Source organism: Athene noctua, chromosome 13 (assembly GCF_965140245.1).
Source record: "Athene noctua chromosome 13, bAthNoc1.hap1.1, whole genome shotgun sequence".
Taxonomy (NCBI): domain Eukaryota; kingdom Metazoa; phylum Chordata; class Aves; order Strigiformes; family Strigidae; genus Athene; species Athene noctua.
Genome location: NC_134049.1, coordinates 845,223 through 859,840, shown reverse-complemented (window position 1 = coordinate 859,840; position 14,618 = coordinate 845,223). Strand labels below are relative to the sequence as shown.

General features: G+C 41.6%; 1 protein-coding gene and 1 long non-coding RNA gene across 2 annotated transcripts in view; one reads left to right on the top strand and one right to left on the bottom strand.

The window, feature by feature from the left end:
- MYZAP (myocardial zonula adherens protein) overlaps nt 1-14,618 on the top strand; it is a 58,297-nt gene that overhangs the window by 5,732 nt on the left and 37,947 nt on the right. Inside the window, exons 2-4 of the mRNA XM_074917463.1 lie at nt 305-394; nt 9,697-9,855; nt 12,294-12,386. Coding sequence (XP_074773564.1) covers nt 305-394; nt 9,697-9,855; nt 12,294-12,386 — 342 coding nt within the window. The remainder of the gene's footprint in view (nt 1-304; nt 395-9,696; nt 9,856-12,293; nt 12,387-14,618) is intronic.
- LOC141965628 (uncharacterized) lies at nt 3,449-11,330 on the bottom strand. Its single transcript, XR_012634489.1, has 3 exons — nt 11,026-11,330; nt 8,931-9,045; nt 3,449-3,553 (listed from the first exon to the last, which is right to left on the bottom strand). It is a non-coding gene; the product is annotated as an uncharacterized LOC141965628 (long non-coding RNA).

The following is a 14,618-nucleotide window of genomic DNA, read 5'->3' as shown; positions in this document are numbered from 1 at the left end:
AAATTATGTCCATTGTTCTGTTATCTCAGCTCTCAATGTCATTTATGAGTATATAAGAACATGTTGATAGAAATGGATTTTTGCTATTTCAAGTATGTAATGATGGGGATGCCCTTGAATTATTTCTTGCCAGCTATAAACCTCTCCAACCTTTAAAAAATAATCTTTCATCAGCTATGTGACAGGAGGTAGAAAATAGTAAATTAAAACTTGAATGTTAGTACAGTTCCTTCTGTAAAGCAAGTCATTAAAACAATTTTTTGTAACACTTAAATCTAAAAGCAAACCTTTGCTTTTCTTTCAGATGAATGTCTGTAGATTACGCTTAACAGTTCCACCTGATGGAAGCTCACAGCCTGAACAGGGAGCAAAGGAGCCTGAAAGAAAGAAAACCGTAAGTTTTAAGAATCAAAGTTAAGTCCTATATAAAGGAGGAGTAACTATTGCCATTCACAGAAGCTGTTATTAGTTGTTTTGGGAGCCCAAAGCCTCGTCATCTTGGAAGACTGAAGAATGTGTGGAACCTGATCAAGTCAGCTGTGAACCTTGAGCCTGAGCCTTAGAGCCGGGGATAGCAAAACTGCACGTGAAATAAGAGAGTAGTAGAGGAACAGCACAGAGACTGTAGGTGATTCGTGACTGAGGTACCTTTAAGACTTGATTATTTAATATTTATATATTAAAGAGTAGGAAACTGCTATCAAGAGCAGGGACTTGCCTTAAACAGGATCTTGATCCTCACCTGAAGGGGATTTTATGTTTCACGGAGGCTTACCAGTGTGCAAGATTTGAGCCTTAATGTGTATGGGAGCTGGCTTGCCCGGGATTTAGGTGTGTTGTTGTGTCAGCTGATTTCGGTAACAGGTGGTATACTAATAGTACAAAATAAAGAATTCAGGATTGTTCTGAAGTGAAAGTGATTTGAATATCAGGTGCATAGAAGGGTTCAGAAGGGCAGTTGTTTTGTAGAAGCAAGTAGCATGCACACAAAAAAGTCTTACAGCTGCTTTGGTGCAGAACTTGTTCTTTAAGAGCTGTTTCAGAGCAATAGATGATGTTTAATTTGTCTTAAGGATGGAGATGAAAAAGGGAAGCTGGCCAGGCTCCACAACTTCAACACATTTGCACTTTGATCAACGAAAATCAAGCAAGAAGTTGGCTAAGTTTATCACACCTGGTGTTTGAATGGCAATGTGGCAATAGGAAGCAAAACAACGATAGGATTTATTTGAAATTATTTCTTAGTGGTACTCCAAAGCAAAAGTACATGTAAGATGACTCAGAAAGACTAACATTTTAAAGCAATAAAAATAAATGCAGAGTAAAATGGTCAGGTTAAAGATTCCTCATGAGATATTTCTTGTGCTGGAATCTTGTATACACCCAGCTTTGCATACACGGCTCTAGCAGAGCAATGGGTCCTTGAGGATCTATATTGGTTACAGAACGGAAAAAAGAGGCCTTAATGCAAGCTAAATTTGGGCCACCATTAGGTAGTAATAATTCATTTTGTACAGAGGTGTGTAGCTGTAGCACTGAGAGTAGCTTCCCCCACCACTTTGTCAGTCTCTTGCCAGTTTGTATGGGATCGCAGAAACCCTCAGCCTGGCCTGAGCATGTGGGTCATTGCCCCAAGAGTACTGCAAGTTTGTTTTTGAGGAGGATAGGTACTGACTCATGGCTTACTCACTTTACTGTGCGAGTAGTGTAATAATAAGAAAGAAGTGTGAATGATTAGGGCTTGGACAATTTGCAGTGACTTTATGTGACCAGTTCTTCCCTCTGTGGGATCTTGTGTTCAGTGAGAGCTGTATTTCTCCCCTAACACAAGTAAAGGCATGTGAGTTTATATCAGAGAATGTTAAGGAGAGGATATGAGCAGTAATAGATACATTATTTGGCTCATTTTACATTCCAGTATATTGCATAGTGATTTTTAAGAGGTGGGTCTTTCATAGTTGAGACCAAAAAGTGGTATGTAATTTAATTATTGTGTGTTCTGAGGAGTTTTCTAAAGTTCAATACTTTTAAACAATTTAAAGACTTTTAGAAAGCATACATACATACAGCCTTCAGAGCTAGATGGGACCTAATTAGTCAATATCCTAGCAATTAAAAACCAGAGTAATTGTGCCATCTACTTGTGTTTTACAGTCTTTGTGTAATTAAAATAAAATAGCCCTACAGACTGTACAGCCATAGCATATAGAAGCAGCTACACAAAAATCACTGACCATGAACTGTGTTTTCCTCATGTCTCAAATGAGATGGGTGATGTATTACCTGTAGATTTTTATTGTCTATGTAATGTAGTGCTTTATGTATTTGAGTTAGTTACACAGTAACTTACAGTGCACACAGGACTCGACTAGTAACGCTGTGATACTTTTCTCTTATGGTAAAATGTAATTTATTAAAAAAAACCCAACATCTCCTAAAAGCAGCGATCAGGTATCTCTGCTGATCCCACCCATGTTCAACCCACTAGTGAAATTGCTGAAAGCACTTTGAGACTGACAGATTTTACAAATGTTAGGTAATTCTCACACAGTCCTGTGAGAACCTGTCTTGGAAATAGGGATAAGAGAGAGAAATTAGGAAGCTACTCATTTTTCTGCCTTGCACTTTGCAATTTAAGGTCAAAAAACCCACCTTCACCAAGAATCAAATTTAACCGCAGGTCTCTTGTTGGAATCCAGAGTTCTGTGCTGTCTCCAGATGCTGAGTATTGAGAAAATGGGAACGTGGAAAATGGTTTTGGTAATTAAAATATTAGTGTGATTTACAGAAACTGCAGGGATCATCTGTGGGATTTTACAGTTTTTGCTGGAGCCCTCAGGCTGCCAGGCACTCTGCTCCTTGGGCAGGACAAGCGCTGGGCAGAGACAGACCCGGCCCTGCCTGCTGCTGGTGGGGGAGGAGGGCAGAGCCTGTGCCAGAGGGAATGCCGGGGCACGGTAAATGTACCATGGCATGACATGGGGTTGTAATCGCCTCTTTCCACCTCTCATTAGAAGAAGGTGATTTTGAGCTGCCCTGATGTGACAGTGATGGCTTAGGGACTACTTGTTACTTGTCTGTGTCTTGCTGCTGCTCAGTACCATTAAGAGATGTTTCTGTTGCAGAATCAGCTGGTGAACTGCACAGAAGCTCCTGTGGTGCTGGTCCTCCCAATAACTTGTTTTGGAGCTTGATGTTAGATCAGAACTGGTTCTTGATTGGTTATGTTAGTAGCTGTTAGCTTAGCCTCTTTTATTGCAGTCCAAGCTTAGCAGAAAATGTATGTTGTATTTCATGAAATCTGTGTCAGTGCATTAAGTTTCTAGATTGACTTTTTTATTGCTATACATCCATGAAATGAAAGTGATGGAGCTGGGCAGTTTTGTTACAACAAAATTGCTGCAGGCATTACTGTACGAGGATGCCCTGTCCCGTCTCCTGTGGAAGGCTGGCAGACGGAGCACAGGAGTTGATCTCAGGGGCTGAAGGGGGAGTGAGCTCGGGCTCCAGTGTGTCCGGTTGGGTTTTTATATTCATATTTAGGCTGTGATACCTTGAAAGAAGCATATGAGAACTGAGGTCACAAGTAGATGTTGGCTGGTTTGTTTGTTTGCTTTTTACAGACTAAAAGCCTACTGCTAAATATCTCTGAATTGTTAGTGCTTTAGGTAGAGAGAATCTGGAACTATCCCGATTTTCTTCCATGACTTGTGGTGATGATAGACAATGGATGACAGCAGTGTGAGGCTCTTTATTTCACCATGGAGTACAGAGGAATATTGTGCTTGTCCGCTTGTATGCAAAATCTCCATGTCCTGAAGCCTGCCTTGTCTTGCATAATAAAGGGCTTCCAGACAATTGCATTGTCCCTGTTTGGGATTGGGTTTATTTTTATCCATCAGTCCCTTTCTTCACTGTCATGGCTAAATTTGGAAGCGTCACTGGAAGCTGCAGCTAGGCATTTGATGGCAGAATGTGGAGATATGTGTAGACAGATTTTTATTTTTCACTCGGACACATGGACAAGAGAATGGAAATGAGACAACACTCTAGAAATTTGTGTCACTTTCCTGTCTTTGTAGCTTTTAACAGAGTTGGAGCAGTGTTTAGTCTTAAACTCTAATTGGTGCTTTGGCTGTTTATATCCTCAAACTTTGCTTCTGTTTTTAAAGCATCACAACCAAGAGCTGAAACTCTTTTTGTTTCATAAGCAGGAATACAAAGCATAGCAAACATTTTTTCCCCAGAAAAAAAGTAGGCTGTAAAGAAGCCAGAAGGGGAATTTGCTCCTGTATGTGATGGAGAATCAAGCAGAAACTTGTGTCAGGCCTGGGTCAAAGAATCTGAGTGCAGTGCACGTGGGGCCGTGGTGCACACTGAACCTGGGACAGTGCCTGTTCCTCTGCTCATCTGCTGCCGCCAGCCCACTCCCATCAGCACACCACGAGTCGTGTGGTAACAGATGCGGTTCATCTGCTACGGGGGGCTGATGTTACTGTTTCTCAGCCTCTCCAGCACTGATGGCTTGATTTTTGGTGTGTACTAGTTAATCAACACCTTCATTAAAACCAGCGCTACACAAAAACCACAGACAGGATTCCACTGACTTCTGTGGTTACTGTCCTGTTTGTTGTATCTTATTTTCTTAGCGGATAGTCGCTGGTGTTCTGTGTGCAGATTTTGTTGATCAGATATGTCTCTGTATAATGCCTGTCGCTTCTATTTTTTGAGATAGGCACCTAAATTCTACATTTAAAGGAGCTTAAAAGTTGGAATGTGTTAAACTGATTCTTACTTAGTGTCATGAGTTTAAGAACACTCATGTCTATGTCTTGGCATATTTTCCCTATTTTAATACTATTCATATATGAAGCATCCCTAATTGTAACGTGAGTTTCATGGGCTGTAGAGGAATACGAAAACCCATAAAAACATAGCTAACTTTTCTCCGAGCACAGTAACGTTCCTTGGTGAGGTCAATATCATAAATTTGTCATTTTACAGAACAGAAAATATGTAACCTAAGTAACAAGATGAATGTTATTTTTCCTTACATAACCAGTGAACACACAAAAGATAACTGGATATTTCAGAAACCTCTGGAATTTGACAGCTGACAGAAAGATAAAGCCTTACTTAACTGATATAGTGAAGAGTTTTTAGATGGTGTAGGTAAACAGAAGATTATGATTTAGCAGAATTTTAAGGAGATACAAGTACTAACCCCAGAATTGTGCTAATCATTACATTAGATGTCCTTTTTCCTCAAAATAAGATACCTCTTCTGTCTTTCTGCTTCCAATTTTGGGGCAGGGGGAAAGTATAAAGTATGGGGGTATCTGACATTTATTTCAAAAACTGATGGAGATAGATTAGGAAGCAAATCATCCCTCAGTGTTATTTCCATAATACCAATAAAACGATGGGCAATACAAAAAGCAGCTAACAACTCACATTTAGGGTTTGCTTTTACAGTGTCTTTGCTTCACCTGTTTCATGCTCCTTGTGCTACTTCCTTAGACAGATGTAAACAGGATGCATGGCAATTATCAAGACTTGCAACCTTGGAGTGTAGGCTTCTGTTTTAAATATTTATTAATTAAGTAAACACAGTCTGCGTTTCTTTAATACCTGCTGTGTGATCACACCGAGTGCAACTTGACTGTTGCTGCAGCACAGACAAGGCACGTTCCTGAAAGCTGCTATAGTATTCACATGCAGCAGCAAGATGTGTTCTTGCTGTTACCTTGGACTGTCATATATAACTGACGAGGTGAAGAGAATTACTCAGAAATTCCTTAAGCTAAGTCTGCCTTTTCAGATCAGCAGCTCACCTGAGAAGGGAACTGTGCTTGTTGCAGTGCCGCAAGTGCATAGGCTGGTGGGGAGCAAGAACTTCCCTGTACTCCGGAGCTGGCTGATATTTTGACCATAAACAGCAGTGGTTAACTGATTTAACAAAACCTTCCATCTTCAAGCACTTTTCTTGTTAGCTTTACAGTATTTACTTGTTCCTAAGTACTTGCATGTGTTTACTTATTCTGTTGTCATCACTGAGATCTCACTGCAGATCAGAGTGGGGACAGGTGAGGACCTTCTCAGAAAAATATCTGAGTTCTGAGAGTGAATATGTATGGGACATAGAGGAAAACAACAAAAAGTATTTGACTTTAAAAGCATTCTGTAGTCCTTGGGGGTGTAGAATATCCAGGATTTTTGGAAAAGGAAACATGGGAGAGAGAGAAGATGTGACAGAGGAAGAACAGAGGACAGGGCAGAAAGGAAGAAACACTGAAGGGAGAAAAATAAAGGTGGGTGGAAATAGCTTAAGAGCAGAAACAAACTGGTGGAAAGTATACTTGATGCATACTTAGTGATGCAGTGCTGTGGAGCAGTTTGAGAATTGAGCCATTCAGCAAGGCTTCCTTTAGAGGCAAAGGTGTATTAATAAAATAGTCCACAATGAAAGTGACCCATCCACCTCTCAACCCTGCACTGAGAAGAGTTTTCTGATGGCGACTCTTCCTCTAAGAGGAGACTGCATCAGGTTAGCCCTTTTTTGTCAGGGCATATGCTGAACCCTGAAACAAGGGGTTACTGGGGGGAAGTTAAGAGTTACTAACGAGAGGGCAGTAGAAGGTAAGCATAGCTGGAACAGCAAGGAAAAAGACTAAAGAAATACGAGAGCGGTTATTTATATAGCTGTTGGTTCACATAGCTTTAAATCAAGCAAGAACTGTACTGAAATTTTAACAGGTGCTTGCCTGGGGGTAGCGGTGCCAAGGAGGAATAAGGAGGGGGTAAAAGCAATATCCTGTATTTTAAGTGGCACACAGTAGAACTGGAACACTCAACAGAGGATGGTGATTCTTAGAATCTTCTGACAAGAGAAGTGACAAAGGCATCTTGGGAGGCTTGTGCAAATATAGACAACAGGCAAGTTTAGCATTGTTGCAAGAGACATGTAACCAGTCTGGCTTTGTGCATGCTTAATCCTGCATGTACTGCCCATTATGATGTAAATTTAAGTCTGTTCATCTGTGAAATATCTAAGTGCCATGGGTGATTCACGAGCAGCAAACCCATTGGTCTGAATTTGTAGATCTTTTTTACTGGGAAGAAAATCCTTCAAAGCATTCCTTAGTAATGTGTTTATAATATTCTAAAAAATAAAGAACTTGGTCATAATTTTCATGCAGAACTCTGCAAACAGCACTTTAAACAATTCTGCTAATGTTTCAGAAGCACAAAGGATCTTGGTAGTTGCTGGTATTCAGCTGTTCACCTCATAAAAAATGAATGATCATGGGTAAAGGGTATGGATTTATGAATTTAGTGTCTGGTGCCTTAGTAACCTCTAAACAATTAAAGCGATTATTCATTTGGTTATCAGGAAGATGGAAACTTGGATGTAATCCCTTTATCCAGATGCAGGGGAGGAGCTGTGATGAAACTATTAAAGAAACTGTCCAACCCTGGAAGCAAACAAACACAAAGTTTTGAGTTGTGTTCCCATCTAGTTTCTGCCTTTTCTCTACTCTGAAAAAATCAGGTGTGGGGGTTTTTGTTTGTATGCATCCAGACAGCAAAACAAAAACCCCAATAACACGTAATTACGAAGCTTCTGATTATCAGGATACGAAGTTTTTACATACAGTGTTTCCAAAGTGCACAATGGTATCTTGTCTAAGTAGGGCTGGTTGCTCAATGTTTTTCCATTAAGTGGTTTTAAGGCTGTCTTTTTAGAATGATTGCTTACAGCTTTGTTGTTCTTTGCCTGAAACATTCTTTATCAGGTGTCTGCTCTGTGATTGCTCCCCTCCCAGCCCTGCACACACACACCCAGAGCTTCAGCAAAAGGTTAAGCTATTAATGATATGGTAAAGGAAAATGGGTGGCATTTACAATGTTGGGAAAATCTGTCAAGGTGGGAGGGACACAATATCAAATAAGTCTATCTTTACCCATTCTTCCTAATGCAAGTAGATTTTCCTGCTCATTTTATGAGAAGAAGTATTTATTCTTACTTTGTCAGCATAGTTCTGTTAGTTTGGCTGCTAAAAACTGAAAGTGCTCCTGCTTTAGACTGCAGATGCTATCATCACCATCTGTCACGGTAAGGACTGGGAACTCTCTAGGATGCAGCTGCAGATATAAGATGCTGAACTTCTTCTCTTCCAGCCTCTGTTTGGTGTCAGAGAGTATTTAGATACTGCTTAGACTCTTAATTTAGTAAAGAATCTCAAAGTTTGTTGGTTTTCATACAGTGTCATTACTGAACAACAAAAACAAAACCAAACATATTCTAAGGTCAACGTAGAAAATATTCTCAAATCTACCCGTATCCTGGTATATCTATCATGAGGAAGAAAGTACAGTGAAATTACCTGTAACTGATTTGTCGCCAGCACTGGTCTTTCAAAAACAACGTGCAAAGCTAAGCAGTAACAGCCCTGTGTCCAAGGTTGTGTCTTTTAACTTTCTGTTCAGAAATAATAACTAATTTATGGTTCCTAGTTTGCAAATATTCAAAGCTGGGTAAGAATATTTTTTCCCCTTCTTTTTAAAAAGTTGCAATGTGGATGTCTTCATCTAAGCTAGTTGTTTAAATTCTTTGTAATCAGGAAGAGAAATTAGTGCTTGTGCAGGCTGACTCATTTCAGATGATTGCTACAGAATGATATTTCTCTGGGTTGATGAGAAGGGAGGCTAGGTGAGTAGTGAGGTCAGATACTTATTTACCTGCTGAGGGAAACGATTCCTACTGCTTGCATGAGTATTTTCTTACTGAGTGTATTGATGAGTAAGAGGAGTCTGTTGCAAAGGGTCCCTTATAGAAAGATACACAATTATTACAAGTACATTTTACAAATTTCTGCGGATCATTAGAATAACAAATGTAGGCACTTGAAAACAGCCTTTCTATTTACCTGTCAGGACCTGATTTCAAAGTTTATTCTCCTGCTGTAGTTATCACACCGGGACACCCCGCGAGTGCTGTTCCGTAGCTTTGCTTTGGCTCTTCCAACGTCAGTTCTACAACTTCTGTAAGAGAAATGCAGCCGAGAAATGAATGTTTGATTGTTTTGGATATCCTTAGGAGATTGTTTTGGAGATCCTCTAAATGGGAACGGAAATTCTGCTTTATTTCCAGGATAAACATATTTTCTGAGCTCTGTTTCAGAAACCTTGAAGAAGAAACTGGTAACATTCTAAAATTTTTTATTAAGCTTGTGAATTTTTGTATCTCCTGCAGCAGGGAGTTTGGGGAATGAGGGGCAAGTCTGTGGTTGCAAGAGTTTAAAGGGAACTATGAGAGCTGACAGTGCTGGAAGGATGTAGAAAAGTAACATATGTCCGTGAATGAAAACCAGCCAGGATAACTTTTTCTCTCACGTGCCTCTACCTCTCCTTGCGTAAATCCAGTTCATTGTCTCTAGCTGTACCAATACTGCTGTCATTAAAGTCAGTGGAAATTAGACATGTCTATCAATTATATACTGGCCATTAATCTTCCCCAAAACATGAAGGTTGATGGTTTGGCCCCAAAAACTCAGGAACTAGTGTTCTTAGGTACTGTTTTGCTTTCACTATAGTCGGCTGTTTTTCTTGGCCCTATGTTACTGTATTTTTTGTTTGTTATTTTTTAATTCTAGTACTGATTTTAAAGTAACTTTTCTTTTTTTTACTTTTAAGGAACTCTACCATGTACCAAATGGCATGTCTCCAGGGAGGCTGTCTCATGGGATGGTGTATGGTGTAGTGCACCGAACTGACAACAACCATAAGAGAGAAATGGTGGTTTATGGCTGGTCAGCTGATCAGCTGAAAGAGGAGATGAATTACATTAAAGAAGTGAGTTATGCTTTCAGCTTCAAAAATTGTCAAGTATCATTTACATATATTCGTGTAGAGCTGTGAGTGGATGTAGGACGACTGATGTCCAGCCCAGCACCTGAATTTGAACTGGGAACCCACTCTGAAGCTAGAGCCTTGCCTTGTTAGTACTCAAGTTGGGAAGAAAGCATGCTATGTACCTGGGAACTGTGTGGTCCGGACTCTGCCAAGTGGCACTTGCTAATGCTTGCTGACTGGGCTACAGCTGGGCAAGCAAACTGCCAAACAGATCTCGGGGTTCCTGTCCTGAAGCCTTCACAATTTTAAATGTGATACAGAAGAAACGATGTAAGCAGACACCTGAAAGGATAAAGTCTCTCTGTTCCTCTGCTTCCCCTGTCCCCAAACCCCCAGTTTTGAAGAGGCTCCTCAATTAGGTGACATATTAAAATCACTTGGGTATATTTTGGGGCAGCCTTAAAATAGTCAGCCTAATAAGGATGACTTTGTACTACTTTCTCTGTGCATGCTCACTTACTGTAATTGGCAGAAGGTCTCCTAAAAAGAAAGAAGGAAAAAAAAACCAAACCAAACCACTTCTGATGCTGGTGGTTTCTGTGCTTGAAACTTAGTATCTTTGCCTGTCAGTCCTTGGCTCTTGGGCTTTGGCAATAACCCCCTAATTAGCCCAGGGCACATAATTTGACCTTCTCTTTCCATCTGCCTTCACCACCCAGGAAGCTGTTGGTCAGTGCTCATTGTGTGACGCTGATTCAAGTGCAGACTGAGTTGGTATAAAAGGGAGGAACACTGACTCAAGCCAGGCTGTAATTATGTGTGCTCTTAACACCTGCTGCTCTACTCGCTTCTCTCCTGTATCACTCACGGTTCGGAGCTCCCAGCACTTGCCATTCTCAGGTTCCTGCACTCACAGGTGCGCTGTGTCACCCCTGCAGGGCCGGCGGGGCACAGGGGCTGCCGGCCTCCTGCCTGGGGACTTTCTGCCCCTCTGGGGGGGTGCCAGGGGCGGGGGTGCGCCGATGGGGAGCAGGTCCCGCTCCCCAGGCTGTGCCCTCGCTGGTGCGGGCAGAGATTGCTTGGGCAGCACCCGCTCCCTGCCCCTCGGGCCAGGGGAGCTGCCCGGCTGGTGTGTGTGCAGGGAAAGTGGGAAAAAGGGAACGCACGTACCGGCCTTGCTCTGCCGTGCTCTGGACGCTGCACTCAGCCGAGCTAACCTCCGCACTCTGGTCTGCCGAAGGGTTTCATCTTTAAAAGCAGCATCTTAAACAAGAGTCCTCCCCTTACGCCGCGTATACGCGGATTTAAACAGGCCAGAAGCGATGGGCTGTGTGGGAGCCGCCGGCGGTGCCTCCTGGCCCTGAAGGAGCTCCGCGGCGCGTGCCCGAGGCGGCTGCGTCCCGCGCTGCGCGTCCCCGGGCGGGCCCCGCCTCGGGCGGCCTGTCCCCGAGCGGCGGGCGGCCTGTCCCCGAGCGGCGGGCGGCCTGTCCCCGAGCGGCGTCCCGCCTGTCCCCGAGCGGCGGGCGGCCTGTCCCCGAGCGGCGTCCCGCCTGTCCCCGAGCGGCGTCCCGCCTGTCCCCGAGCGGCGGGCGGCCTGTCCCCGAGCGGCGGGCGGCCTGTCCCCGAGCGGCGTCCCGCCTGTCCCCGAGCGGCGGCAGGAGGCGTTCCACCACGGCCTGGGCCGGGAACGGTCGGCAAGCACCGGGCTGGTGCTTACAATGTGTGCTCCTGAGAAAACCGGTTCTGTTCGTGATTGCAATGGCATGTAAACCCAAGCTGGCTTTCAGCATGACTTTTTTTTGTTGTTGTTAAATTTAATTTTATTTTTCTTTTTTCCTTTAGAAAGGCGAGGTATACTTCACATCCATAGATCTTAAATAAAATCAAACCAAGTACTCTGGTTTTCAGATTTCAAATTTCATTGGTAAATTTATGCTAATATCTTGTTTAGCTAGATACAAGCTTAAAAGTCAGAAATTAAAAGGTTTATCCTCAAATGATATTCAGGAAAAACTAATTAACCACTTCTAAAAGTATGGAGGTGTATTAAATCTGAAGGTATATTAAATCCACGTGTGGATTTTTTCTTTCAGAAAGAAACCATTATATGCTCCAATTAATTCTGATTCCTTTAGTGATCAGGTTAGAATGAGTTATAGATAATTTAACTGAAATTCATTTTTAAATTATTAATTTACAAGTGTTTAAGTGTGTACAGGGAAGTTTAGAATTATTCAGATGTTCGTTTGTATCATCCCCATGTAGACAAATCTTGGGACTTACGGTTTTGTCTTGTTTTTAAGAGTAAATTGTTGCTGATGAAAAGGTGGATTTATAATGGAAACTGCTGAAAGTAACAATGAAGGACATAGAAAAAAAAATCTCCTAGTATAAACAGAATTATCAATAAGTTTGATAAAGGTTTTTTCTGACACCAGGTGAGAGCAACTCTGGAAAAAGTAAGAAAGAAAATGTATGGTGAATATGATGAAATGAAACGAAAAATACAGCAGCTCACGAATGAACTGAAAGTAAGTGTATGATCATTTGTAGGGAAAGCATACAAGAATAACTGCCCCAGTTGGGTTTTGTTTTGCTTCAGCAGAACAGAAATATTTTCTCAAACCACTCCAGTTCATTGTTTTATGTGACATCTATTCTTTATTTATTTATTTTTCCCTCCAGGAAGGTAAAGTAGGACAGGGATGCTTTTGCATATGGAATTACTCATTGCTTGCTTCTCAGGAATAAAAGAATGATCTTGATAGCATTGGCTGTGGGTATCAGTAATTAGTGGAGATGTTTGTACCAGAAGGTGCCAGGTGAATTGAATAAATAATTTAGATAATTAAGAGCAATGTGCACCTTGGTGTCATTTCAACAGACTTTGCTCTGTTTTACTGACTTTATTGTTTAAACACTATAGTAAAAGAAGTAGCAATATTCTTTAGTATTAAAGTGCTTGACAGTTCTAAAAATTATTTACCTTTTGGTTCTTAACTGAACCTTGCAATGGTCATTCAGTGACCTCCCTTCCTTCTGACATTAATTTAGCAATGAAAACTGCTGCAATCTGTAGAGATATCCTTCCTATTAAACTGCTGATTTCTTTGGTCCAAAAAATCTCCTGGAAAACTTGCTGTGGATTTAAATTCAATGCTGATTTTCACAGTCCTGGTTCAGATGAAGCTCTGGGCATGGGACTGGGGCCCTGACTTGCACCCTTCTGCCATCCCCATTTGGAGGCTGTCCGTTCCCTGCATGCTATGTTACATACCAAGATCAGAACTTGCTGTTAAACTGGTACTTGTATTCCGTGGTAACTAGTCTCAAGAAAAAAATAAAACAAAACAAAAAAACCCAAAGAACCAACCTCCCCCCAAAAAAACCCGAAAATCACCCTGATTGGAGAGGAGGAGGGAGATAAAACTGAATTTCTGTAAACTCTGTTAAATAGTCTTAATGATGCCAGAAGGTGCATCTCCCACCCAGTATTCTTGTAGACAAATGCTGATTCAGATGCAGTTTTGTCATCTTTGCTGCTGGCCCTTCCTGAACAGCCGTGGTGATACCCTGCCCTTCCAGATCTTCTGTCAGAGCACTAGAGATCCAGCATGAGCCTCAACATGTCTCTTAATTAAGGATTTCTGACCAGCTCTGACAGAATCTCCAGTTTTGCAGCAGATGAGCAGGTTATGAAGCACTCCTGATGTAAATGGCACGTTTTGAGACACTCTCCCTGCTTTTTTAATACTTTAGACTGCCTGAAAGAAAGCACAAGTGTTTTTCTACCTAATAATATATGCCTTGGTTGGGTTTTGGTTTTATATGACTGCTATCTTTCATGCTATTTGGGGATTCTGTTTAAAACCCATTATATACTCTTTCCCTCAGCTTTGAATCACTATGCTTTTTTTCCATCCATTTCCAGGACTACTTTTTGTTCATAAAGTTTGTTTGGAATTTGTACTTCCAGTATCCTGCCCTGGGCAGTGTGCTTCTTCACACTGTCCTTAGCTTGTAACTTCCTTAACCCATCCAAAGCATTGCTGCTTTTGTTTGTTTGTTTATTTTTACATGAGCACACATTCATATAGGGTTAACAGTAACTACTTGGCTTCTGCTCCCTGTGCTGACCTAATCGGGGTATGACTTGGTTACTAAACGGTCATTGTTCTCCATATCAGTCCCTAGTGTTCTTACGTTTTTATCAAGAAACAGATCTGGTCCATCTAAGAATGTGAGTTGGGCTGGCCTTCATTAGTAACTTTTTTTTTTCCTCTCTTTGTTATTGGATGGTTCATAATTATTTATGCTGTTTGGGTTTTGGTCTCTTCTTAAAGTATGTAACTTTGTGCCTTTTTTGCTTTTTTCCCCTCCAGTTTTTAAGCATGTGTGTATACATAACCGAAGATGACAGATTTTCACACAACAAAGCCCTGTATTGTTTCACAGAATCATAGAATCATTTTGGTTGGAAAAGACCTTTAGTATCATCAAGTCCAACCACTAGTAACACTGCCAAGCCCACCACTAAACCACGTCCCGAAGTGCCACATCTGTATGTCTTTATGTCACACCTGTGGCTCCAGGGCTGGTGACTCCGCCACTTCCCTGGGCAGCCTGTTCCCATGCTTGACAGCCCTTTCGGTGAAGAAGTTTTTTCCTCATATCCAATCTAAACCTCCCCTGGCACAGCTCCTATGTCTTCTTGATGTTGCTTCTTTACATACCTGATTAGTCAGTTCCTTCTTAACTAAGGC